General features: G+C 34.9%; 1 protein-coding gene across 3 annotated transcripts in view; it reads left to right on the top strand.

Annotated features, from left to right (window-relative positions):
• The first annotated feature begins 18,982 nt into the window (after positions 1 to 18,982).
• The window catches only part of KCNT2 (potassium sodium-activated channel subfamily T member 2), an 88,190-nt gene continuing 79,255 nt past the window's right edge, over positions 18,983 to 27,917 (top strand). For all 3 annotated transcript variants that reach the window (XM_018079139.2, XM_018079137.2, XM_018079136.2), the window contains exons 1-4: positions 18,983 to 19,059; positions 23,416 to 23,515; positions 25,739 to 25,798; positions 26,161 to 26,209. In XM_018079139.2, coding sequence (XP_017934628.1) covers positions 18,999 to 19,059; positions 23,416 to 23,515; positions 25,739 to 25,798; positions 26,161 to 26,209 — 270 coding nt within the window. In that variant the 5' untranslated portion in view covers positions 18,983 to 18,998. The remainder of the gene's footprint in view (positions 19,060 to 23,415; positions 23,516 to 25,738; positions 25,799 to 26,160; positions 26,210 to 27,917) is intronic.

Here is a 27,917-nt window from a genome sequence, read left to right as displayed (position 1 = left end):
GATAGGTGGGGAATTGAGCTGAGTTCAGTAAAAAAAAAAAAGACTTAAAGTTCTAAACAAATTTCATTTATTGGTTGGGATGTCATATTCTTGCTTCCTAGCTAACTCAATATTACTTCTATCAGTAGAAGAAAAAATGTAGCTTGCAGAAGAAATAAATGCACAAGAAAAATTTATTTTAAATTGTCTGATGTAATGTCACTCCATGCTTTAGCATGTTTTGTGATAATAATCAGTACGTATTTTTGGAATACAATCCAAAAGATAATGGCATAATATTTTTAGTCACTAAAAATTCTAAAAATAGTAAATGTAGCATCATTACCTTTAAGTGTGCTATTATTAACTAGTGATATTTCTCCTTTGGGAATACTGCTGGCTATGACTAGAATCAAAAAAGAGTGATAAAAACTAAACTTCATTGTATATTGTTGTGGGTGTTTTTCCTCACAAATAGAGTGATAGGAAGGTGAGGGAAAACCAGAATTAGGGAGATACTTATTGTAGGTAAAAAGCACTATGCTCATTTGCTACACTATTTCATCAGTAAATTCCATAATGACTTTCAGTAACTCTGACAAGGCTGTTTTAATCCTTCCCTCAAAAGAAACTGAAGAAAGGCTAAATTATTATACCGAGTAATGGTTTGATGAGAATTAGCACAAAGCTTGCTTTTAATTGGAATTCTAATCTCTACAAAGCTGAAAAACTTTTTCAGGTACCTTTCTGCTTCTCTGATCAAGTGAAGATTCACAATCCAAGAAGTTCTATATAAATTTTCATTTTAGGAAAAAAAGAAATTTCAGCATTAATCCCCTATTGCAAAACCTAATGTAGATATAACATGTAAAAGGCATTGCTCCTTAGAAATCACACCTAAATGGAAGAACCCAAAACAAATACCAGCTCTATTCCTTATTTGCCATGCTGTTCTCTTCTCCTAATTACTCCTTCACCTCCAACAGATTTGTAGTTGAAACTATATTGTGCAAGCCAAACACCAATGTTTTTTCCTGAGATTGCCATACCACCTAAAGTGGATTTGTACAAATTCTGATTTGTACAGCAAGACTGTAGAATACTACATCAGTATTGTACATTATCGTTTTGGCCAGGGTTGTATTCGCTGTGTCATTAAGCAGTCATCAAAATACTGTAAAACCACTAAACCTAAATGAAGAAAGTCAGCCAAAAAGTGTTCTGACAGTTCTGGAGGATTGGGAATCACATGCATGAGCCACAACTTCTTTTTAAGTAACTTGCAGAGAGATTTTCATCTTTTCACATTGAATATCACCTCCTTCTAAAGAGTGGTGCTGTTTATTTCAGTGGGAATGTCTATGGGTCTTAAACCAAGTAGAAGAGGTTCTTTTCCTTTGAAGAGAAAGCATAGCAGGCAATACAGTGTCAAGACTTATGAGTAATTTAAATTATTGCACCTTGTTGCAGTGTAACTTATTAAGGCAGCAGATATAACTGCAGAGATTTTCAAATATATGGAAAATTCAAAGCTAGCTTCAATTCCCTTTATCTCTGTAATAAGTATAGGCATAATAGGTAAAATATAAGCACAATATAAACAAATTTCCTGTAAATTCATATGCTGATTTTTTCATTATTAAATGTGAAATAATAGCTATTCCATTTGAAGTCTCAGTTTGATAAATAACATGTATGTCTATATTTTCATCCCCTACAAAGTTGGGCTTTATGTGTTGTACAACTAATAATGACTGTTCCCCATTCTGTGCTACTCTGTATTGAGGTTCCTGGACCATTATGCCAGCAAACCCCTCTTATTCTATGTATTTTAAATGGCAGTACTACCAATGCATACTGTTAGTTCACTGTTAGAGTATTTCAGGTGACATCTTAGTGACCAGTGTTTGACAATCTGAAAATATTCTAGAAGACTGAGAAGTTCACAGTATCAGTCCAAATATTGAAAATAATATATTAATTTTTTGTCATTCGTTATTTTAAGGACGGAGATGCTTCGAGTGTTTCTGTAAATACAGCTTCTCTACAAGTCCATTGCTAGACAAAAAGCAGATGCAAAAATGATAACTGTATATCATTGCACTTGGTTTTCTCAAAAATCTTAGCACCAGGTTCCATTTCAAGTACTCTTGCCCTTTTCTAAGAGAATGTAAACTGGCTAATATGGAGTATCAGGAGTCTGGGAAATTTAGTTAAATTATGAACCAAAGCATGTCCAGTATTTCTTTTAATTTCATTTATTTTATTTTGGAAAGTGCCCCGGGCTGAAGTTTACAGTGCCAAATAATGAACTGAAACATTTTTTTTTTGTGTAAAGCTTTATATCAAAATGTAGTTTATTGGAGATAAGCTAGCATTAGAGTAGGTGACTAAGAGGAAGCTTTGATCTCATTAACCTTACAAGGAAAGTTCTCATAAATTACTACATCGTTCTCTAGTCATATACAGAAGATCTAAAATTTACTCTGAAGTCTGAGTGAGAATTTGACAAGATGTTACAAAGATAAGCATAAAAAAAATCATATGTCAAGTTGATATTCAGAATAAAAAAAATTGTAGTCATATGTGTTTAAAGTTAATTCAGTAAATTCATTGAAAGTCTGGTGACTTTTAAAGGCACGACAGAGAAAAGCCAGAGTGGTATAGGAAATATCCCATTGGTATTTGATCATCTCACCCATTATATGGTAGCATAAGTTGGATTGCTGGATAAATGCTGAAATACTGACATCAATAGACTCCACAAATAGAGTAGGAATGCTATTTAACAGTATATTTGAATATATTTGAGATATACTTTTACATTTCCAGTGGAGAAATAGTTCAACGCAGTCAACTGGAATAAAGTTATTCTATTGATAAACCATATTAATTTTCTCTTCAACTGTGCAGACTTGAAAACAATGAACAAAAAAAAAAAAGATTCTGAGAAAAACAAAACCAAAACCTCCAGGTAGACTAATTTATTTAAGCTCTCAGTCTAGACTGAATTGGCTACAGCTTTCTCATCAAATTTCCCCAAGCCAGTCATTATTCCATGGCTTTACTGATGATAAGAATCTGGACCATTTTGAAGACGAGACATTTTACACTCCATCATTTTAACTGAGACTGTTTCATTCACACTAATGATTACGATGTATATTTCACAGCACTCTGAGGTATGAAAGCATGATTTTATCACTTTTACCTGTTTGTAGTTTTTGTGGTAACATTTCAGAGTTTAAAAGTAGAGTGCTGAAATAAGCAAGTGACCACAGAAAATACGAGAAGCCCAGGCTACAGCAGAGATTTGAATGAGGATCTCAAAGACACAAAAGAGAAGGCCATGTTTTCTCTTACTACTTATCATTAGATGAGTACATTAGATGTTGGCATATTTAAAATGTAGGAAGCAGAATAACCATAGCCTTTTTGCTCTTCCAGTGGAGGTGGTAAACCAGAAGTCCTAAGCTTTGAATTGTCTTTTAGGTAATTTCTCAAACTTCCAACTGTAACAATGAGATTTCAGACCCTTTAGTTCAGTCACAGAGGTGCAAGGAGGAGAAGATGGATACATGCAGTTAGAGCTATTAGAAAGGCGGGGGGGGGGGAAGGATTAAAGGCCTCGGAACTCTTGATTTTCCAAATCACACAGTCCTAGAAACTGTTCATACTTCTTTTCTCTTTCCCTATTAAAAATATATATCCTCCATTTTCAGTATAAAATAAAATCATAGAACAGAGTGAATGCAGTAGAATATTAGGAAACCTGAGTTTGGAAAGTTACTGAAATAGGTTCATTTCCTTCTAACAAAGAGATGAAGATTGAAAAGTGAGCACAAATCAAAGTTCTTATATCTGCTCTTGCCTTACACGATATAAGGATGGATTCTTAGCCTGTAGTGAGACAAACTGCAAAAATCTCATTTAATGGAGCAGGATATATATCTGTATATGGGGAGAATGTATATGGGTCTTTTTACCTTCTCTGTGACCAGATGTACAGAAGTCAGAGTCTGATTAATAAATGTCGATGAACACATTTTTACCTAAACAATTAATATATTCACACCATAGAAAGAGAGGTGAAGTACCTGAATTTACAGTTGCTTTCAGTTGCAACTAATTTGCAAAATATTTATTCACTTCTTTTAGTTATTATAGTGCTCTCTTTGTCTGGTTTCAAGGCAAATAAAGAATAATTTTGCCTTGCTTAGCCTACTTCTGCTTTATAGGTGCAACTGCCTCTGCCTCAAAAAGAAGTTATCTGGCTTATTCTATTAGAAGTCTCTCTGTTCTATCTGTATGTTCCTTTATGACAAAGGATTTTGTAATATATTATTTTTCAAGTTGTTATCTTCCTATTCAGTAGATTCTTTTCCTCCTTGACTTTCAAGCTGATTTATTATATTAAAAATGTGAAAAAATGGTATGTTTCTGTAGCCATAATAGTATTTTTTATGATACATTTTTTAAAAAAAAAAGTTTTCTGTGAGGATAGGTACTCACTTCACATTATATCATAACATGTTTATTTTACTTTTTGGGTTGTTTACTTCTTTTTCTTTATATGAGCATTGGATTTTTTTACCTTTGGTATCAATCTCCAGAGAACCTTTTCAAATGCCTTATAAAAATTTTAGTACATGATGTTCACTTCAGACTTCCCCCTTATCTATCTCTTCCAATTATCTCATAATGGAGCAGAGTGCTACAGCTCATAGTCTATTTATATCTGTCATTCGCTTCATTCTTAGGTTGTTCCCAGGCTAAATCCAACTTGTAGATCGTGGCATGGGTGCCATTTAATCTTTTTTTCATCTTTTGCTGACATGCTAACTAGTACTTTATTTTTATCATTCTTAATGTATATTATAAGAATATTTTAGTTTGCCTTTTGCCACGATTTTATTTACCTGCTATTTTTGACTTTACTCTTATCTGTAACACTGTGGTTACTAAATATGTCAATTCAGTATCTGGCATTGTAGCCTGGACTCTGTGCCTGGAAACTCCGTAACATTTTAGCAGTGTTAGGAGTAGGATGACTGGAATATATAAAAATAAGCAGAATTAGTATATCATTGAATAACATTAACCATATATCTGAGACTATTATACCCATGCATGGTATTCACATCCAATTAGAAATTGTGGGAACATACTTGTGCTAGGAACATGGCTGTATGCAATTCCACAGAAATTGAAATCACTCCACACTGAGCATTATCTCCTGTCCCTTTAAACTATTAAGGTGGTCTCCAATGTAAGTTACTATAGAATTGTATCCTTGAGAACCTTATATTTAATTTTTGAAACAAGGCATTCTTAGGAGTTCAGAAAGAGAACAATGGGAGGAACAAAAGAGCATTGGAAGGAAAGTGCTGTGATAAAAAAAAAAAATCTAATTTTGAACTTCATAAATACTTGCCTCATATTTTTATTTCTAATTGTGTTTTGATACAATCCAGAGACCTTGATTCTAGGTCAGGCCATTGTAGAAAAAGCACTGTAGAGAAACAGAGCAGCGTATGATTCCCCTTTCAAAAAGAATGTGGCAGAAGTCAAGCAATGTGCAGCAGGTAGATGGAGCACAGGACCAGGATATATACATCAAATATGAATCAAACAATGAAGAACTCAGGGTACTGAGCTACCCTTAATCCTGAAGACATATACAAGACTGATACTTGAGAGACACTTTTAGAGTGTTTTGAGGTTTGTTTGATTTTTAGAGACATTTGAAGGCAGCAAACATGGAAGAATGAATAAAGGAAAAATAGACAAGGTTACAGCAATAAATGGAACACAGCCTTCCTCTAGACAGAACAGTGGCTTCATATGTAGATATTTGTTTGTGTGGTAGGGTAGGACAGGGGATTCACCTACTGACTGTGGGTAGCTGCTACTTCTCCAGAATCAGTTTACCACAAAAATATGACCCATAAAAGCCTCCTTTTGGGAATTCTGTGTTTATGCATTTTCTGACTTGTATTTCTGCCTATGCCTATGTAAAAGGATCAATTTTGATTTTATAAACACTACGAATTGAAATAGGGATTTACAGTATGCTTTATTTTAGCAAGCTAGCAGTACATAATGCTGTTTCAGTTGATGGTGTAAATTTATACAGTTGAAATGTAATATTCTAAGTTTCCCAACTGCCGTTGTTAAAAGGATGAAAGCTCTTACAATATCCTTTTTTTTTTTTTTTTTTGCCAGCCATACCTGTCTTTGCTTGATTAGGTTTCTTTTAAAATTGAAGAGTGTCTGCACTGAGGCAGACTTAGTCTGTTACTTAGCAGATTGAACTGGTCTGTTTGGTCATTTATTTAGCAGACAGTGGTAAGTGATAAGACAAAATAATGTAAGAGCAGAGCAAGTAACACACTGTTGCTTATTTTAATATAGTTTCATTCTGGTATACCCCCTTTTCAAACATTTCCCTCCATCAACACTCATCTAATTCCCATGCATATTTCCATATTATCCTAATTTTGTTCTTAGCATCAACACAGTTATTATTGAAACAAATAATCAGCATTTCCCCAATGATACCAAAGTGGTCCTGATGCTGTGTTCGGAAATGCTAAAATGTGCTCTGGAACTTTTGTATTAGTTAACATTTACAAAATGTTATTAGACAGCCTAATACAGGGAGTGTCATTAAGAAAAGGTTGCAGAGAAACATCTGTAGCATCTTAGACAGAAGTAACTTATGTTTGTGAAATGGGCTTTGACTGGAGGATTATTAGCATGACCAAATAAACAAGCGATATATTCTGCATCACCTGCCCATTTGGAAGCTCTAACATCCAAACAGAGATATGATTTTTTTTCATAATCCATCATTTTTTAAAAAGACTCAATTGAATATAGCCCCACATACCTATATTCACATTTATGAATGCAATTCCATGAACAACACACTGTACAATCCTAGACCAGAGCTGTCGGTTGTCGTTTCCCCACCCACCCTTTCTTACCAGTATTTTGTGTATCTAGGCTTCTAAAGAATCAGTACCTTAACTTTGTGGCATCAAATTCATACTGTCTTTTACACCAATACAACGAGATAGTTTTTAATCACTGTAAGTTGGTCAAACACTGCAGCTGCACTAAGGTCCTGCCTTCTACACTATCCCAGAGCGCTCACATCTGCTATGCCTTTTCATTCGGTATAATAATCACAGTGAGAAAGATAAGTCTGATGAACCGAGTGATCCAATTGAAAACTCTCTCCTCAAAAGAAAGAATATAGTCATCAATTAGAACAAAGTCCTAGTCAGACTAATCTAGAAGTCACCCCCTCATAAGGGTGATGTGAGCAGAGACACTCCCCTCCTCCTTGTACAGATGGCAGCTTCTTCCACTGGTCATAAACAACATCCTAACTTGACAATGTATCTACTGCTGTCTGCCAACAGTCAGCACAACCCTATTTTACATGGTTGACAGATAAGTGATTTTGTGTTTATATCTAGTTTGTACACAAACCTATATCAGTGGTTGATTTGGTAATAGGCAAATCTGTTGGTCAGTACCGAGATATTTAATGATAGTTGGCAAGCAATTGCGTTGTTGAGAGCAATGAACTATGTGTTCATATATAAACAACTGTCTAGTTCCAAACATAAATCAAACAGCTACTGCATCTATGAAATAAAAATTGCCTATATGACTGTCCTGAAAGCCAGTAGTAAGCTGATAAATACCAAACATGATTCAGTGAAGCCACGCAGCTGACTATTCCTTAATGATTTTGCTGCTTTTGCAGAGATCCCAAATCTAAAAGGCTCCATGCTGAACACGTACATATTTTCCATGTTGTGTATACACTTGACTGCAAGTTTGTCAGTCATACACCACAACATCAAAGAGTGCATCTGGTTCAAACTGAAACTCTTAGACCTGGAAGTGCAGTCAAGGTTTAGCCTCATGTCCTAAACACCTCTGAACAGCCAGGTCTGACAGCAGCTCTTTCTCCAAAGTGTGAGTTAACAGTAATCTCGAACCACAGCCCCAGGCTTGGGTCTCTCCTCCTTTCAGGGCTGCTCCTCTCTCCTCTGCAGGTTGCAAAAGTAAGGAAACTAAGCTCCCCTCTGTTCCACCAGTCTGAGCCCTCTGGCTTTGTGTTCTTGCTACTACTGACACTGGAAACCTGGGCAGCTGCTTTTATTTACCACATTGTGAGGCTTGGCCACCCCTTTACTCCAGCCTGTGCTTAAGCTTCATTGTGTTGGTTGCTGTCTATCTCTCCTTTGTAACAATTACTTCTTGTTCTTCTGGTTTTGTTTGTGTTTTCTTTTAGTTGTGAGGGGTTTGTTTGTTTTTGGTGGGTCGGTTTTTTGTTTGGTTGTTTTTTTGGTGTTTTCATTTGTTTGTTTGTGTTTGGTTTTTGTTGTTGTTGTTGCTGTTGTTTTAAAGACACTACTGGAGAAATAATAAGTGTGATTGTTTGGTCTTTGTGGATTACTACTACAATAGTGATTTGGACTGGCAGACTTTTATTTACACTCCATTGCACTGTAAGGCACCTGGCAAATACAGTTGTCAGGCAATTTCTGTGCAAGTGCAATAATTTTAACTTGTTAGTCCTATATAAATAAGCATACTTATGTTTACAGTGCTACCTAGATGCGTACAAGGATTTACCTTCCATGTAGCACAAGACTCAGCCAGCCTTCTTCATGCTGTATAAACTGCTCCCAGTGAGTTTGCTGCACAGGGAGAGCAGCCTTGGCACTTATTCCACACTCATCATATCCTTCTCTGGAGGGGATTAGAAGGTGACAAAGCAAACTGTGGTGACAGCTGGGGGTGGCAAGAGGAAGTTGTGAGGATTAGGGCTGGAAGGAAAGGAGTAAGTGGCAAAGGCGGTAACAGAAAGCAAAATTGAGCTCTTTCCTTCCTTCACATCTCCTAAGCTGAAGAAACATCCTCCAATTTTGCTGAAGGAAACAGCCAAGAGGTCAAATAATCAAGGAATCAAAGATGTGTCACAGGTATAGAGATGCCCATACAGACTGCAGATGATCTCACTGGAGACTAAAATTAGCAACAACTTCATTCTGGTGAAGTAAGGTCTAAATATTTGAAGGTTCAAGTGTCTCAGGAATTTCACAGCTTACTTTGCTGTGACTTGTTTCTGCAAATGTAATTCATACCTGGATTGCCTTTGCAGAATGGGCACATACGAGTTGTAGACTGAGTGCCAAATTTTCATTGACTGGAGATGAATTTTACCTGCAAGGCTTTTTCTGTAGTAGACATAACATTTTTTGAGGGACTTGTGATTCAAGTTTTGAGGCATCGTGCTAGTATCACAGCACAGGAAATATAGAAGGCATGTTCTGTTTTAATTGGGTCAAAAATCCCAAATAGCACCAGAATTCAAATGAAAATAAAACTACACTTTGGGTTAATGAATGCATTTTCCTTGGAAAAAATAAAAATATTTTCTACTTAAAGAACAGTAAAGGAAATATAAAATATAATAAATCTTACTGAACAAATTTTTCAGAGGGGAAAAAGGACGTGTTTTTGACATGACATGTTGACATTTCTATCTTAGAACTGAGAACATTGCATTTCTGAAACTTCTCTCCTTATGAAATGTTAATCAGTGAGTAAGACTCCATACAGAAATCATGTAAATTCATCTGTTTATATTGAATGCTATAATTTAAGACCACTTTTCATAAACTTCTATTTCCTTTTGGGTAGGTGCACTTAATGCTTCCCTATAGTTTACTAAGTCATGGGTAAAAATGTAGATTAATTTACTGAATCCCAGTATTTCAGTTTGGAAAAAAAAAAAACAACCAAAAACAAAGACCCTTAAAAATTCTTTTTCTGACTTGATATAACTATGCTGTGAATTTTTTCAGGAAACACTGAATAAATTGTTGGCTATAATTGAAGTTGGCTAAGTATAACTAGCATAATACAGTAAAAAAGAACAAAAGCAGAAAAGTCATCAAGCAGAAGTAATAATAAAACAAGATGGTGACAGTAAAAAGCTGTGGAATTATATTGGAGAAGAGTCAATATATATATATGCTCTACTGAATCTCACATTGACCTCCCAGTTTTATGTAAAATACATTGTATAATTGAAATAGGAAGAAAATTACTTTCATTTTTGGAGAGAAATACTAATTAAATACTTAAAACAGTAGAAAAATAATTAGTTTGCATATTTTTACTATTTGATTATTTTACTCAGCTCTAAGTGAATAGAATATTTTCATTGATTTAAGTAGGTGTTGGATCAAATGTACTAGGAAGCTGGCTCTGTGTTTCAGGTAACATATTAATGAGTCCTATTTAAAATTATATTTTACACTTGGTCATGTGATACTTAAAAAATGACAGATTGGGAATTCACCCACAAAGGTGTTTTTTTTTCCTTTTTTTGATTTTTTTAATCCATCTGTTCTTTTTTCCTTCTCCCTTCTGCTGCATTTTCAGAAAACTAAATCTTAATTTCTTATTTTTTAAGTAAAAATAAAACTGAGATTAGCCGTCTAATCTATGAGGATATTATGTACGGACAGCTCTCAGCTTTGTTCTACTGTCTGTTTTTGCGAAGATGAAATCTTGAAAAATAAGAAGTAAAAGATAACTTGCAGAAGAGCAGTAACAGAACGGCCACTTACATTTGTCTTACAAATTAGAAATAGAGTTTAAGTGAATAGAGATTTGAATTTCTCTGGTAATCAGAGACTAACTCGAGTCACTTGCAAAGGACCAAACCAGAGAATCATAGAAATAACCAGGTTGGAAAAGACCTCTGAGATCAAGTCCAACCCTTGATCCAACACTGCCGTGGTTACTAGACCGTGGCACTGAGTGCCACAAAAGAGAAGAGTGTTTGCTCAAAATTTCCTTAAAGTCAAGACATGGGCTCATCCTTTCTCTCATTAAACACGAGACCCATGTTCAGACAGTGTTTTTTGCTGTTTTAAGCTCTGGACTACCACACCTACAGACAAAAAAACCCCAAAACCCCAACCCCAACCAAACAAAAAAAACAAGCAAAAATGACATGTTTCATTCACAGGTATTTTTTTATATGCAAGAAGGGTATGTGGACTTGTGAACTGCCACAGCTAAAGTAAGCAATGAGTCTTTAAGATTTTTATTTATTTAATATTCTACTCTATGACAAAATCTACCAGAAGTGTTTAAGGCTGCTATTTATCTGAACACCTGTTTCTATCTTTATCTGGTTAATCTCCATGACAATGTCCCTCATAGTGTTTACTGCTTGCTTTGTAAGACAAAACTGTTAAATGGGGAACATGCAAACTGAATCCAAACTTAGTAAAATACAATCTACAGAGAAATAACATCACATTGTAAGTGCTGAAGTAGGAGTGACACAACTCCATCACTACCATCCATTTATTTTGAACACACAGTGGATACTTCCATAAGTGGTCACCATTAAGTTTCTGTTGGCTTGAGAAAGTAGTATCTTTTAAGGGCCATAGCACCAACATTAAGAGGCACATACAGTGCCTACAGAGTCTATGCAGTGCTGCAGAGTTTGTTTATTAAAGCCTTGATATTTATGGGCTGTCCTAATGTGCAATACTGGAAGTAGACAAAGTTGATGAAATAATTTAAGAGGAGAGGAAAGGTAAGCATCTCAAAAACAGATTTCTCAAGGTCACAAAACAATAACTTTGAAAGTAGTGAAGTTCAGAGGTACCTGTCACACAGGCCAAGATTTTTTACACTAGAAATTTAGAAGGAAAAGAATGACCTTTAGCTTTACTATTAAGCTAAAAGATACAGTGACAGGAGACGATGGATGATGAAAAGGGACAAGTTGCCAGAGGTAACACTAAATTAGTGACACTTGTTACAGTAACAAAGAACCATGAAATTGTTTCCAGTAACATGGAAGGAGATCTAGAGACAGAAGACTATACATTCTGTTTTGACTGTCATTAGAGTTAGAGATAGTGGTTTTAGGGGAGAGAATGAGTTCGTCCTGCAAAACAAAAAGCAGAAGTAAAAGTAGGAGAATGAGGCTTGGACCAGAGGGAAGGGAAGTTAACAAAAGAGAACAGAAAATGAAAAAGAGTCCTGAGATTCCAGATGGTGAGAGTGTAAAGGCATGTTAAAAGCAAAGGTCCGTGTAGGGAATTAGAGCAAAGGAAAACACTCCAGAAGTGGGACAGTATGCCATTTCCTCAGTGTTTTCAAGTGAAATAGTGAAATTCTGTAGTACCTAGAGGAAGAAAGAACAGGTGAATTCTGAAAGGAACTAGAGAAAAGGAACTATTTAAGGAGGAACTGGAAATACTCTTAAAATTTGGATGGAAAAGGAGGAAGATGGAGGATGAGAGCTGCGCATGGAGTAGCAGGAGAAAGGTCTCAGAGGACCAAAGAAAGAGGCTGGGGGTAAGAAGGTAAATAGATGGAGGGTTCCAAAACTCCTAAAACTAACTGACCCTGCAGACTGCCTTCAGTGAAGACACAAGTGTACCTATTTGGGGAAATAATTAAGGGGCTTTTTTTTTTTTGAGAGAACATGAATCTTAGTAAGGTAACAATTACTGAGCAGTATTACAAGGAGACAATTTTGGAAAGCATCAATAAATATCTTCAAATAAAAGCTTTGCAATGATTAGCTTTAAAATACTGCAGTAGAAATGCTTTAAATTTACATCAACAGCTTGAGGCGTGTTGTTACTCCAAGAACAGTAATTTCTAATTCATTTCTACAATGTGTGCAGGGTACTAAGGTGAGAAGCTTGACCCTATGTATGCCTCACCTATCAGAGTCAAAGAATAGGCTGGATCTGTCATCTAACCTTTGTTTTAGAAGATCCATAAGTGATAGGGACATACAGTTGTGATGCAGAGGAACAGGGCATTTTAGACACATGAATTGTCCTCCTCCTAATGAAGATTTGTTACTCCTGAATCACCAACTGTCCCCTTGCCTTTCATAGTGAAGCAACCTTTCCCTTAAAACCAAACTTAAATGTTTGTTGAAGGGCAAAGTTGGTACAGAAGAATAATTTCAGGAAAGCAACAGAGAAATCATCCAGATGAACAGATAATAAAATTTGAGCAGGAAAAAAAAAGTAGTTACAATGTGTTATTACGTATTTTGATCCTAACACTCCAATGTAGAGTTAAATCCAGGCTGACAGAGACTGAAAGGTGTTATCACAATATGCTTGATATTCAACAAGTTTGTTTCAAGTTTCTTTTTGACAAGTAGTTGCCACCATTAAAAAAAAAATCCAACAAAAAAGGCAACAAATTAACATTTTTGTTATTCAGGTCTGGTTAATTGGCACAACTACTTACAACAGTGCCTGGAATCAAACTCATGAAGCATATCCCATTTCTGAGTTCTTTGATATTCAGACTTGAGCAATGGAAATCCTTGCATAATGGATTTCCATTGCAGTAGCTCTGTTCTGTATATATATCCTACATGTGAATTATTTTTGCCCAGAAGTGAAAAAGAGCTATTTTCACATGCAATAAAATCACTTTAAAATATCTATTTCCCCACCTTGTATGCTTTGGGGGGGGAAAAAAAAGTTTTAAATGAAGTTTTACTAAATTTATCAAATATCTTCCTTCAGTGATTTTCTTTCAAAATTTAGCTGTCAAATGCCCTGTTTCTTAATGCATCATTCATGTTTGATTTATTAACTTTCTCGCCTTAGGCAATAGTTTGCAACAGAAAAGTATATTTGCAGTAAAAAGTCAAGTGTGTGAGGGAGATTACTCTGAGATTTCTTTTCCCCGTAGTAAAACTTCATAGTATTTTCTCCTTTAAAAAAGTTCTAATGACAAATAATACAGAATGTAAATTCATTTTTTATTACTGCACCATTACTAGAATGGTGAATTTCTCACTGGTTTTCATGAGTCCAGGACTGAGATAATAATTTCCTTTTTGAATATGGAAGACTATGAATGGGGGATTTTTAAAAAAAAGTATTACTAATTGATTGAAAAGCATGCATACTACCAATTTCCCTTAAAAATCTTTCCCTCAAAGGAATGAAAATCTGAAGATATTTTCCACAGAGATGTTTGAAAAATAAATGTCATTTCCTATCTCTACTGCTGTAATATTAAATTGCTGCCATGGACCTATATTGGTTTCACAAAGACAGTTTTATGTAACTGAGGCCAGCTGATTGTAAAAAGGAACGTGAAGCTGGCTCACAATCAGATTTTAAAATACATTTCTGTTTATATACATAAAAATATAGACATACTTATACTATTTCAATTGTAAGGAAAAAAATCAATTCAGGGATGAAATTTTTAGCACTTGGCTTTTGAACAGTTAGGTAAAGTTTGCTTTTACATAGAAGGGTTTTCTTCTGATTGCAGGTACAAAATTTTACTTTGTGCAACTTGAAAAATTCAGTTTGGCCAGTTTTCTGATACTGTTAGAATTGTTTCAAGTGAAACAAGCAGCACTTATGGGAAAAATACATAAAAAAGAATTTGAGCACAACATACAGTTCTAAGCTCTAAAGAGTTTTTTGCATCCTTAATCCTTTTTCTATAACTTGTGATCGGGCTGAACTCAGCTCATGCTATTTCTTACTTCATTAATGCAGAGGATTTTTACAGTGACACTGGTAACACCTGATCTCTGTAAATCCATTAGTTATGTTAACATCCAATTACATAATCCAGTGAATATAGATATGACTGGAAAAACATCACTAGATAGATTAACTCAGGTTTACTGATATAAAAGGGAGTTTTTAAGCAAGTACACCTGTAGAAAGAAAAGAACAAAAGAAACGCCCAGGTGCAGATGTCATAGCACACACTCTAAGGATTAAGATAACCCAACATGTCTTTGTGACATTACAGTTCAAATTTGAGACAGACAATTGCACTGCATTAAGTGTTTTAGAGAAGTATTTGTTTTGGGAAAATTAGAGACACTAGGCAATCCTGCATACTACAGTTAGAAAGTGTGGAACCTGTGTTCTGTCATGTACTTTCACAGTGCTGGATATCATAAAGGATCTACAAGAAAATATTGCACGAACACAGTTCTGCAGAGATCTTGGAAATATTCATTGCGTTATTCATAATAAACTGATAAATTCCCCATCACAAAAGGACCTCATACCTGTCAGTTTTAGTTATTCTACACTCGTTAGAATCATCTTTAAGAAAGTGCAGGGCCATATTGCAAGAGTTAGATTTCATCAGCATAGTCCTAAAAAGATGGATTTAAATAAATTTATGTAGTTTTTCTCCAAATTGAATCTGTTCGTACAGTTAATGCCATTTCTTCATTCCAACATCAATAAATAGTAAGCATGAACATTTACAGCTCTTGGCATGCACATAGCAAGAAATCCAACTCATACTTTCATTTTTGAAGTGATTATATCTGCCAAATCTACTGCTTTCTGGCACAAAAGGATAATTTGTGGATTTGAGGGTGCACGGCGATATTGTTACTAAAGTGTGGCTATGGAGTTAGAATGGCATTGTAAATAGCAATGGAAAAATGCAGGCAAAATGAGTTAAGTAACTAGAGTGCAGACAGATGGATCCCAGTGTTTTACAGCCATCAGAAGTGCTTTGCATTAGTGTCCCTGACCTGAATTAGGATTTTTCTGCTATACTTTGTATTACATTAAAATGTTCTACTCAAATTACATCGTAACTGAATTATAAGAATGCAGAGTATACTTGTACTTTGGGTATTCAAGATGCCTCTTACAGTTTGAAAGATCCACTGACATCACTGTTCTTTGGGTTTAAACTAGTGAATACCACTATCAATGGTATTTAATTTTTAGAAGATTAAGACCACTACACTGTGTTTGCAAGACAATCATATAACTTCAGGTTGCCACAGGTATATCAGGTATTTGTGCATTTTCAACAAAGCTGAAGCAAGAGTCAGTAAAGCATAAGAACTGTTCTTTAACCTCCAAACCCAGCATTTCACGGAACATTCAATGCCTACTACATGCACAGAAAAATTCAGAAGTGATTAACTGACTGCATACACAATCCTTATGTTCATCAAATTTCTGTCCCTGTAACCATCATCAAGGGATAACATTTTAATCCTTCAGCTTGATTTCCTTTGGTTAGGGTAGACTGTACTACAGCTCTTTTACAGGAAAATAATAAACATGAAGCAAAAATTGTTTAAACTACACTTTTAAATTACCTACGCTATAAATGCAGAGTAAACCCAAATCTATTCTGTACATCAGATGATCTACATATACATACACTTTCACACAGATCTGCTTGTGTGCCATTTCATCAAAACCATTTGCTTGGAATCAAATTCCAGATAGCACTTACCCTGCAATGGAGTAATCACGTTTTTCATGTCACAATCAATTTCACTCACTCACTTACTTCCTTGTACTAATTAGGTCCAGAAAAAGCTTGTTCAAGCCCTTCACTTCTACTGCTGTCAAATGATCTTAATATTTCAGTGGAGGATCAGAAGTTATTTGTGGTACATTCTCAGAGTACTCCTAGGTTACGCTTCATAGTGGGAAAAATACAGAAAAGAGCAAATACACAAGGTAAAATATTAACCATTAAAAGATTACAAGTGTTCAAGTAGAATGAGTGTTCTCCCTAGAAATGAAAAGCAGAGTCAATATGTGGAGATTTCTGTCCTTATCCCTGCCAGTAGCTCCTTCAGCCATTCACACTTAGCTTTACTTTGCAAACAGTAACCTTAAAGAAACAAAGTGAAATATTCTCTGTCTGGTAGCCAGAGCATAACGAGGGTACATTGATTATAAGTGCATGACAGTGTATTTTCTGCAAATGTGGAAGGCCACTACAATTTTAACTAAAGAAAATCAGGGGGAGAAGGAGCCACAAAAGTGGTATTAGCAGTATTTGTAATCCATTTTGCTATGGAAACTGTTACTTTGTGGAATCCCAGTCTGCTGTGAGCAGAGGTTACCAGGAAAGAAAAACAGACAGCTGTTAGAAGGCTATCAGTGCAATTCATAATGGTAGTGATAGGAGGGTGATTAGCTCCCACATCCTCTTTCCTTTTTATCATTAAATCATGGCATACTGTTAACATGTTGCTTTTTCATAAGTGAAAATTACTGCAATTTTCCAACAGAAAACTCTGAGAGATTAGTTTAGAATGTGTAAAAAGAAAAGAAGGAAAAGAACACCAATACTATGCCTCCTTTAATAACAACCCGTACTTCAATAGCTTGTGCCACTTTGTTTACCTACTGAAATATATCCTTGAAGATTAAGTATATACACTTAGCATGTGGCAGCTGCCAAATCATGGAAGATGTTTCCCACTAAAACTGTCACTGCATTAATGACAGTAAGTACCTTGGAAAATATAGATTCTTAAAAATAAGGTTATGGTTTTGCTTCCTCTGAATAGGAAGCAGTGTAATCACCCATTCTAAAAGGAACACTACAATAAAACAAACCAAAGGTAAATGACTAGTTAAAATTAACCAACCTCACTGAGTGAATCAGACTCTTCTTTATATGACCCTGTCCAACAAACTTCTATGTCTAAACTTCTGGTAATAAGCAGAAGTTTAGAAAAGGTCCCATTAGCTGAGACTGCACCCATTCTAGGCCCATATACCATAAATAATCCTCCAATTCCATAAGTGTACGGAAATATATGGTATAGACAAGTACTTGAGGGGAAGAGAGACACTGTAGGTAACTAGATTATACAAAAATTGTTTCAGCATAGGCTTCACATGCAAGAAGGGAAAAACTAAAGTCAGGATCGTGCTAGAAAAATATGACAGTACATATATACATAAGTAATTGAAGTACACTTATCTGAAGAAAGACTGCTGAAATAAAGTTCAAGCACGCTTATGAACAGAAAAAGTATATGCAGTTGTGCAACAAATGATGATATATAGAAGAAGTGAGATGTGAGGGTCACTTGTGTGATGTCACTTTATTCTTTAGCAATAACAGAACAGTTCTCAAACCGGGGACTGACTTCAGGGAGGGACAGAAATTGTGCCACAGTAGAGATTCATTGCTGGAGGAGAACTGGGCTGGTGATGGAGGTTCAGTAAGTTGGGTAGAGCGGGGACTTCGTGAAAATGAGACTAATACTGCACTCATCCTACAGCGAGCAGTACCCCTCCACAACTCTGGAACAGCCAAAGTTTTTCTATACAACTAATGCACACCTGCTTCCCTTGCCAGTCCCTGCAGCAGTTTTCTCTTCTAGTCTGTATAACTATTGCATGAGTTGTACTCAGACTGAATTGAGGGACAGAAAGATGAAATACATCCTGGCAGATCTGAGGGGAATGGAGGAAAAAAAAAAGATGTTACTGTTGCTGTAATATAATCAGGAGGGGAGTTATTTTCTGTACAATATTGGGAGATTGCACTATAATTTTGCTTTTGGATCTCAGTATTTTATTGTGACAAAAACAAAGTTCAGAGAGAGCAGTTAATTTGGTGCATGAACATTTGATTAAAGGTGAATACAAACAAGTGAACAGAGACATGAATGCTTAACAGAGATGTGAACAAGGCAGAAAAAAGAAGAATCATTAAAATCTCAGTTTTACGGGAAGGGAGTTAAACTGAGATGGAAGGCTTAACCTGAACATCAAGGAAATCTTCCCTACCAAGATAGAAATTTGAGAACAGTCATCCAGTGAAAATACCAAAAGCATAGATGCTTCTTATTTTGCAGTATAGACTGTCCAAGTAATATGAAAGTGATTCTGCATGTAAAGGGGATAAACAAAGAGGTTTTTGTTTGCTGATTTTGTGGTTGTTGTTGTTTTGTTTTTTTGTTTTTTAAATCTTTTAACATGAGTCATTCAAAGCCAAATGCGCTTTTGGCTGAACACTCTATATGTTCCTCTAGTTTTATATAAAGAAATAGAGAACAAATAGAGAAACAAATTTCTTTGAAATATTAATTTATTATCTTTCATATCCAATTCTAATATTTCCTTTTATATTTCAGGGTGCAAGTTGAATTCTATATGAATGAAAATACATTTAAAGAGAGACTAAAGCTCTTCTTCATCAAAAACCAAAGATCAAGTAAGCAATTGCATTAATTGTTAAGCATATCTGTGACACTTTGAGTAAAATCCAGTTCAGTTGAAGGCAATAATATGGGCTTTGGAATTAATTGCTGTTTTTTAACTGGAGAAACAGGTTTAAGAAAGCTTCAAGAGTTTCATCCACAGGGAATGCATTATTTATTACACTTACATAGACAGACATGGGAAATTCATCTTAATTTAAAATAAAAAAAAAAATAAAAACCCCCAAAACAAAGTAGTAAGAATTAGTAAGTTCAAACACTCCTTCTGCTTATCTTACTTCATGTACAAATACTCAGAGCCAGAATCCCCCAAAATATAATCTCCAAAAACCTGCTTCTGACATAGTCACCTGCCACTCATTGACGTGAACTCATTCAATCCTCCCTTGACACTGGAGGGATCTACTGCCCAGTGGTATGAGGGAGCTGGTAAGCAAAGATATTAGATCTTAGTCTGTATTTGGTGAGAGTACTGAAACCCTTCCTTCACAAATTAAAGATGTACGTGCTGTCATTGAGAAAACTGTCACTAGTAGCAGCAATTTTTCAGATAGTATAACTAAATCAAACACGTTCACCAAACAGTTTTTGCTTAATATCAAATGGTTTTGTCAATCAGAGCAGTCAATTCTAGAATTTATATGAGTTTTCTACAGAATACTGTTCTCATCTAAATCACATACAGGCCAGTAGCTTGAAATATCAACTGTTTTATTCATTATTTTTCTGGTTTAAACTGATAAAACAAGCCTTCATATATGTCTAATGTCAACTTAGCTTTCACTCAATCTTCTGCAAGCAAATGTCTAACCAAGTTCAAACAATGTATGAAAAAAAAGAGAAAGATGACATATTTGTATGACTTGCTTGTACTTGCCAAGATCACACACTGCATTATCACAGCCTAAAATAAGTCTTAAAGGGAAAAAATAAGTGAAGTTTCAATTCAGTAAAGAGGGAATAAAAGATAACCATCACTGAGATATAAATTATTAACAGTATATTTTGGCCCAACTCCTAAAGCCAGCTGCTACTGAGATGATTTTGCTAAAACCCAGAAATGTATTAGTGATTTATAAAAGAGGAATAATGGAAGGTGATTGTAAAATTCTCATCTGGTATCTCTGTCACTCTGTTTAGATCAGCTCTCTAAATCTGACAAATAATCTCCAAAAATGCTTGCGAGGAAAGCATCAAGAGTTTATAATAAAAGTGAAAGTCACAGTCAGAACTAGTGAATGCCTGCAAAAACAGCAAATACTTGTTCAAACCAAGCAGGAAACATTAAGATTTGACATAGTTATATTTAGTTCACAAAACAAATAGATAATAACAATTCAAAATCTATTCTTCTTTTAAAGAAAACAAAAATATGTAACAACTTGGTCACATAGACACAGTGAAATTACATTCTCATTAAAAAACAAATAACTGAATAACAGTGTATGATTGATGTAGCTGAATACAAGTTTCTGGCACCCATGTCAAAATACAGAGATATTCTGTGCAAATGACCCTGCTACTTGAAAAATCTGGCTGTGAATGAAGAAAAAGAAATTAAGTCAAGCAGACCATGTTGACAGCATGTGAAATAGAGAACAAAAATAGACAGCAAGCAAACAGACATATGAAATGCTTCCTTTGTAAGAGAATAATAACTGAAAATCTATTTTAGATGCCTTCTCTGGTGATCATCCCCCTCTTTGCCACATTTGAAATCCTAGATCTCCACGACAGTGGAACACACGCTTTGCTTCCAACTCACACGTGACATCCCCAACTATGAGGCTACAGAAGACTTCTACTAGAGAAAAAATACTTCTATTAGTCCTACACTAATTCCCAAAACTTTAGCAAGGGTAACTACATGTGCTCCCTCTGACAGCACACTCTGTTTCTAAAGGCTAAGGCAAACAGAACTAGGAGGGGTGACCTTCTGAAACAGTACAGACTTGAAGCCTGTTCTTTCATATTTGTGTTTTAATGACTAACCTGATCAAGGTACAGGACCTATACTATTGCCCTACTTTATATATAACCCCAGCCATGATATGCACACTGACCAGAACCCTGAGATGAAAGCATGTCTAGTGTGAAAACCTTGCCTCACATTCTGGGAACAGCCATTCCTGTGGAGATATCCAAAGCCTGAGTTGCAGATCTATCAGAACTAAGGTTTGAGGGTTAAGAATTTAAGGCAGCAAGCAGGAACATTGGTCCCTTATACTGATGTAGTTTTTAATCAGAAAAGCACCATTTTCTTTTGGCATTTAAACCAACATGAAATTTCAAATGATGATTAGAAACTGATGTAGAAAACAAGTGTTTCACCCCAAGATTAACATTCACAGAGCAAAAAACCAGAAGAAAAACAACGGACTTCTGTACTCAGAGAAAGTTAAACAACACAAAATTGGCGAGGAAAAGAATTCCTGATAGGCTTTTTTTGTTCGTTAGGTTTTGTTTTTTATTTTTTAAACATTATCTGCTTTTCTAGTTGTAATAGCCTAGTTGTTATGGCAACCATTCATACTCCAACAGACTTCCACAAAAGGGTTAGGACAAACAAACAACTCATGTTTTCTTCACCAACAGTTCAAAAAAGCTGCAAACAAGGATCATAGCGCTCTCCAAGTCAAATACTAGGATGACAACACCTTACACACATTACTTACTTACTTCCTTCCTTCATGCAGCCTCCCATTCCACTTACTACTTCACTCCCTTCACTGTTAGGGAATAAATTGCCCGTGGCTAATTACTCTTGATAGGACAGCAGGAATCATTAGGTTAATGTTCTCAAATCAAATTGCCAGTAACAGCTGTGGGACTTCTCATGGTCCATGGGATTTTAACCCCTAGAATGAAGATGCAATAAAAATCCATGCAGTTCTTATGTGATGACTGCAACTTCACAGTTAAAAATAGTAAGGAGTTTTGTATAATAAACTAAGATTTCTTCCAGCAATTGCATGGTAGTATACTTAAGACTCTGTTTTCTATTTTTCTGTGTTTGTAGCAGATTTAAGTTTTAAAGGGAAAGGAACCAGTAGATATAAGAAGTGATTTATCAGTTTTACCTATAGGGTGCTGATTTTGAACTTAAGACCGAGTAAAGTCAAAAAATATGTAATATAATATAATTATGATTCTTTCCTTAAAAGGAAATGTATGCACACATAAGTAATTATATTGAGTTCAGCAGACCTGCTGAAGTATTTGCAGCACAACAATAATACTGTCCGTACTATGACTAGGTGCAAATGTAGTCACATCTGGGTAAGGCTCAGTCAACAGTATTCTGCTTTGGGCAGAAGGGTTCAGCTGTGCAGAAGTGGACTCTCAGTCCACAAGACTGAAAAAACAATTAATGCTTAAAGTGATCTCCACCCATTTAACATTAGTCAACTAGCAGTTTTAACTTAATTAGTGAATGAAAGCTTAAAACTAAGAGTCAGATGCAAATATTTACACTATCAAAAAAGTCTATTGAATTTAATAGCAATACTGAAAATTTAAACTCTAATCCTCTAATGACTGCAAAATTGCAGAAAAATACAGTGAAGTTCCACTGTAGCAGAAAATGTCTCCAATGAGCCCGTGTGATAGGAGTAAGTGTCCATGTGAATCCCTTTAAAGGAAAATCCTGTCTTTGTGCAGTAGACCTATGTTTGTGGGAAGTACTGTAATATTTTGTGATAGTATTTGTGGTATATCCTTTCAGCTAGAACATTTCAATATTCACATGGTCTGTAGAACAAGTTGTTGATTCAGTTCAGTTGTGCATTCAGCATGACTTTCAGATGTCCTGATTCTTGAATGCATAATGATTCAACTTCAACATTAAATAACTACAGTTAAATATTTTATAAGTTGGAGTAGAATTAATATATTCTGTATGTGAAGCTACTGCATGAGGACTTTCAGATATTAATATTTAAATACTTTCCATTGTATATCCTCTGCCTATGGTTGAAAGTATGTTTTCTTCATGTTTCTGTATCTTGCATCTCAAAAAGCATTATCTAGTTCTGGTTCCCCTTTAAAGGCCCAAAAATGGCATCAGTAAAGATGAATGGCATAGAGTAGTTTTCAAACAAATGCCTGAGTAGTTATTTACGTTAAAACTGACTGAGATTTCTGGAAGATGGAAAAGTGCACATTTGTGTATCCAACATGTCTATTCTTGCATTCCTCCATGTGATGTGCCAATTATCAGGGACAGGTTACTAGCTAAATGGATCTTTGCTTTGTTACCCCATGGCTATTCCAGTTCCTTTTAGTTTTACCTTAAAGGTGGGTTTAAAAACCTGGATTTATTTCATTATTTTCTTTTGTCTTCAAAATAGGTCTGAGAATACGATTATTCAATTTCTCTCTCAAGCTACTAAGTTGTTTCTTATACATAGTTCGTGTGCTCCTGGATGACCCTACACAAGGACTTGGATGGTAATGTTTGGGGTTTTTTCTCATTTCTGCTCTTAAAGCATTGTTTAAGTTATAAGAAATAAATTAACAAATACATGCTTGATATTCTGTCAACAGGGATTTGGTTTTATGTCTTGCAGATATTTTGAATGAATTATAAAGCTAGTCTTACACTGTGAATGGAAATAAGAATTAAAATAACAATACTATTTTTTTCACTTTACTGCTAAAATAATCCTGGCTCTCTGCTTAGATACTGTGCATCAGATATAATTGTGCAAACATATATTTTGGTTGTATTATATTACATATATTGTATATATACGTGTATATATAATACATATATTGTATTATATATATTTTATATATATATATATATATAACATTTCTATGTAAAATTGCAAATATCTGATGGCTAGTTTATGTAACAATTCTTTTAGGATTTTACTTTAGGGCCATGAAAAAGTCTCCCTGAAAAACAAGACCTTCAAAGACCTGTTTTTTACTTTACATGTATCTTAGAATGTCTCTCCAATAAGAGGAAATGGAGGGTGGAAACAAGCAGTAAAGTTTTTGCAAAATTTTTCACAGTGATGGAGAAGAGAAAATCCATCCTTAGAAATTTAGGCATATTAAGCACAGCAACTCAGGGACTTAAAAGTTTACATCTAATCATAGTTTCTGGCATGCTGCTATTCTTTTGTCATGAGACCTCTAGTGAGCCCAAATGAGCATGTTATACTGCAGGTGATGTCTGGGTATGCAGGACAGGTTAGAGCATCAGTACTGCCACAGGTATACTTTGATATTTTCGTGTTTATTGGCAAAGATGCATATTCATAGTCATCTGCAGACTGCTGAATTCCTCACACCTTTCCTAACATGTTTGTTCCTGCAAACCAAATATTTAACAATTCACCAGCTAGAGACCGTATTTATATTTTCTATAGATGTTATTCCCTTATATTGTGTTCTGGTACATTTAAGAGACTAGTTAGTTTGTTCTGTCTCTGAATAACATTTGTCTGGCTCAGAAGTTTCAGACAAGTCCTTCTGCATGCTCACTAAGACCCCAGTCCTAGAAGCTGTGCCAGAAAAACCAACCCTGTGCCCAAATTTTACCCCATTAATATCAATGGTTTTATCCATAGAGATCCTGAGGGCTTGATGCCAAAACTACCACTTGGATGCATTCTTAAAAATGAGGTAATATGAAAGAAAAAATAATTCCTAGATACTGTGTCACAGCCCGGTGAAAGAAACTACTCAGTGTGCCGACATCGTGGCCACAGAAAACATTTTTGCCTTGTTCTTTTTAAAGTGACAAATCCAGGAGGAATATTTCTCATCAGATTTATTTCCTGTTTTTTCAGAAATGCCTGCACAAGTTGGTAGATTTCATTTACTCCTTCAGGCACAGCAGGTGGTACAGGAAAGAGCTTAAGACATAAAGCATCCTTATTAATGGATACAATTTACCACCTGTCCACTGATAGTTGATAAAAATACAGTTGTTGCTAATCTGTGGTCTACAGATCCCTTTCTTTCCCACTGACCTTGCTTGCCAAGCATAAGCAAGGATATTTTTCCTCATTTTGAGAAGTATATATTCCCACATCCTCACATGACCATTTGAGAGGAGGATTTGTTCTAGCAATTCAGGGCAAGTTAACCTCATATGTGTATAGCAGCCAATTTTTTTTATAATTGGGTATCAGTAATTTTGTACTTGAATTACTGCTGCATTAATCTCCGGCTCTCCTCACATCCTCAAAAGAGGATATCAAGTGGAGTTTGCTGCAGTCTTTCCTGCTGAGAGTGTGGCAGGTATATGTGCTCTTTCTATCACAGCCTATCCATGTGATAGGTTTTCTAGTATCTCTTGATCTTCATTATATATTGTATACTTGGTTCAGCTTTACAAAGTATAATTTCAGTTGTTTTGTTTGTAAATTAGAACATATTTGAAGACAAATCTTTAAAAAATGTAACCTGAAATGTTTCATAGTCCTTTATCTATAGATGTGGAGGCACATACAGTTGTCCTTTCTAAAAGCTTCTTTACTTTCAAAAATGTCTGTATCCATTGCCTAGAATTTCAAACTATTGCACATATTTTATAGAATACTTAATAATATAATTAATATCCCTTTCCTCCCATATGTTTTTATGACTGTCTTCCCATATACATTTGATACTGGAAATGGCCTTTGCATGGATGGTGTGATGGTATGACAACATCAGTAAGGAATTAAATCGGAGTTGTTCCACCAATCAAAACTACACACCTGGAACGATTGATTGGTAAGTTCCTAATTTACAAAAGCAAACCAAAAGTCTGCATAATGGTGGGAAGGGGAGGAAAACAGGAAGACAAATCCATTTCCATCTGGAATGGTGACATGTTAACATATAATAGTGATGTTTCTATAACTCTCAAGCAATTGTGTTTCTGACTGTTCAAAACTGCCTTTAATATTGTAATTGTTTCTCTGATAGCATAAATGACCTGTTGGACTGGATACTCTTGTGAGATCTGATGCTTATACATTGCAGTACACCTTGCTGCTCTAATTTCCAGTCACATGTACAACTTTTTTTTCTTTTTTGTTCAAAATACCAGATTTTGATTAATTTCATGTTTATTTTCTTATTTTAATGAACAGGTCTCCCATTATTTGGGTGAACCGAAGCTTACCTTTATGGGGATTACAGGTAATATGTAAATGACCAATTCAATGATTTCCATTTAATAACTAGATGATATTGATTTACAGCATTTGTAGCAATGTTAAAGTTGATATTAGCAAGGAAATCTACTTGAACACCAAGTACAGCAAAAAATAAGCTTATCTGAACTAACTGATTTGAATTTATATGGCTTTACAATATATTTGCAATGTATTGAAGCTTATTAAAAAAGTAGAATTAGATGGTCTTTCTCCTAGAATTATCAAGCTCTGTTGAGTCAAGTAGTCACTGTTTACTCTAGTGATGAGTTTAAATTTCACAGTTGCTTATGAGTAGCCTTTGACATGCTTCATGGACTTCCTTGTTAGATACACTAGATACCTAAAATTACTCCATAATATAGAAGCTTACACATGTAGAGGGGTATGTCACAAAAGAGGCACAACATCAGTACTTTGTGGGAGATGTCATGAAGTTTGTAGTTCAATCCTCAGTGTCCTGAGGCCTGCTCATTTTAGGAACACTTTTTTTTTTTTTTTAAACTTGAGAACAGTGCTGTTGGAATTCTCCCTGTGAAATGTGTTTTTCTACTAAGAATTAATTAAGTTTCCAGAATGGTTATACCATTCCAGTATATACCCCATTATATTCTTTCACCATTACTGGTGCAATGCCATTATGACAATTTTTACCTCTATAAAACACAATTTTTCTAAGGGAAGAATCCCTTAATGAAAATATCTTTCAATTCCTTGCTTAGAGTATACACAGTTTGAATCATTTTTGACCTACACATTTAGATTACTGTAAATTTAATTAAAAAATACTGAGATTTATTTGCTTATGAATAGTCTTATTCTAGTAAGTTTATTTGATAAAGAGGAATTTATACCTAAGTTTATGTGTATGCATGTGTAAATACACATGCATTCCTAATAGATTATGTACAACAGTTGCAAAAAAAGATGTGTTTTTTATTGGAAAATATAACCTGTTTATATAAAACAGTAATAATCACTTGGAGAAACTGATCTACTTTGATTGGATATATTAATCATTTTCCAATCCATAGCATCTTTTTTAACTCCAGCTAATGATATTGTGAGTGCAAATAATGCACTCTTCCAAATTTTCAGTAATAGTGAGCATTAATTTAAAATGAGAAATCATGAGGCTTAATGCTCCAGCTAAATTTGTACATCTTGATAGAATATTCCCACAATATGCATTAAAATATAAGTACCTGCTATACAAATAAGTTTTATAGTTATTTAATATCTCTGAAGCTCTAAGTATTTTTTTTTTACTATTTTCATATTTGACTATTTAAATATTTTTAAATTACGTAATACATACACTAACAATATATAGTCTAAGCGAAGGCTGGTAAGTTGATCTCAGCTGCATTTAAATATTAAAATCAATAATGATTCATCTGTATGATTTTTCAACTTTCTGAATTATACACAGTAAGAAGAGTGTTTGCTTTTCCACACATTCGTAACATCTTTACAGGAAAGTAAAGAGGTGACTGGCTTGCATTTTATACAGCTTCCTTCTTCTCTTTCTCTGTCCTATGAAAAGGTCTTGCTACCTTTTAGGAACAGACAAATGAAACTTGAGAAACTTGAGAAACAATCTGACAGACTGTGTATGCAGCTCTCTGAACACTGTGGAAAGGCCATGCTGCTGGATCTCTGGAGTGTTGTACTTGGAAAAGAGTAATGAGACT

Source organism: Manacus vitellinus, unplaced genomic scaffold, assembly GCF_001715985.3.
Source record: "Manacus vitellinus isolate BGI_N305 unplaced genomic scaffold, ASM171598v3 scaffold_44_pilon, whole genome shotgun sequence".
In the NCBI taxonomy this organism is placed as follows: domain Eukaryota; kingdom Metazoa; phylum Chordata; class Aves; order Passeriformes; family Pipridae; genus Manacus; species Manacus vitellinus.
The sequence above is the reverse complement of the archived record's forward strand: the minus strand, read 5'-3'. Positions and strand labels throughout refer to the sequence as shown.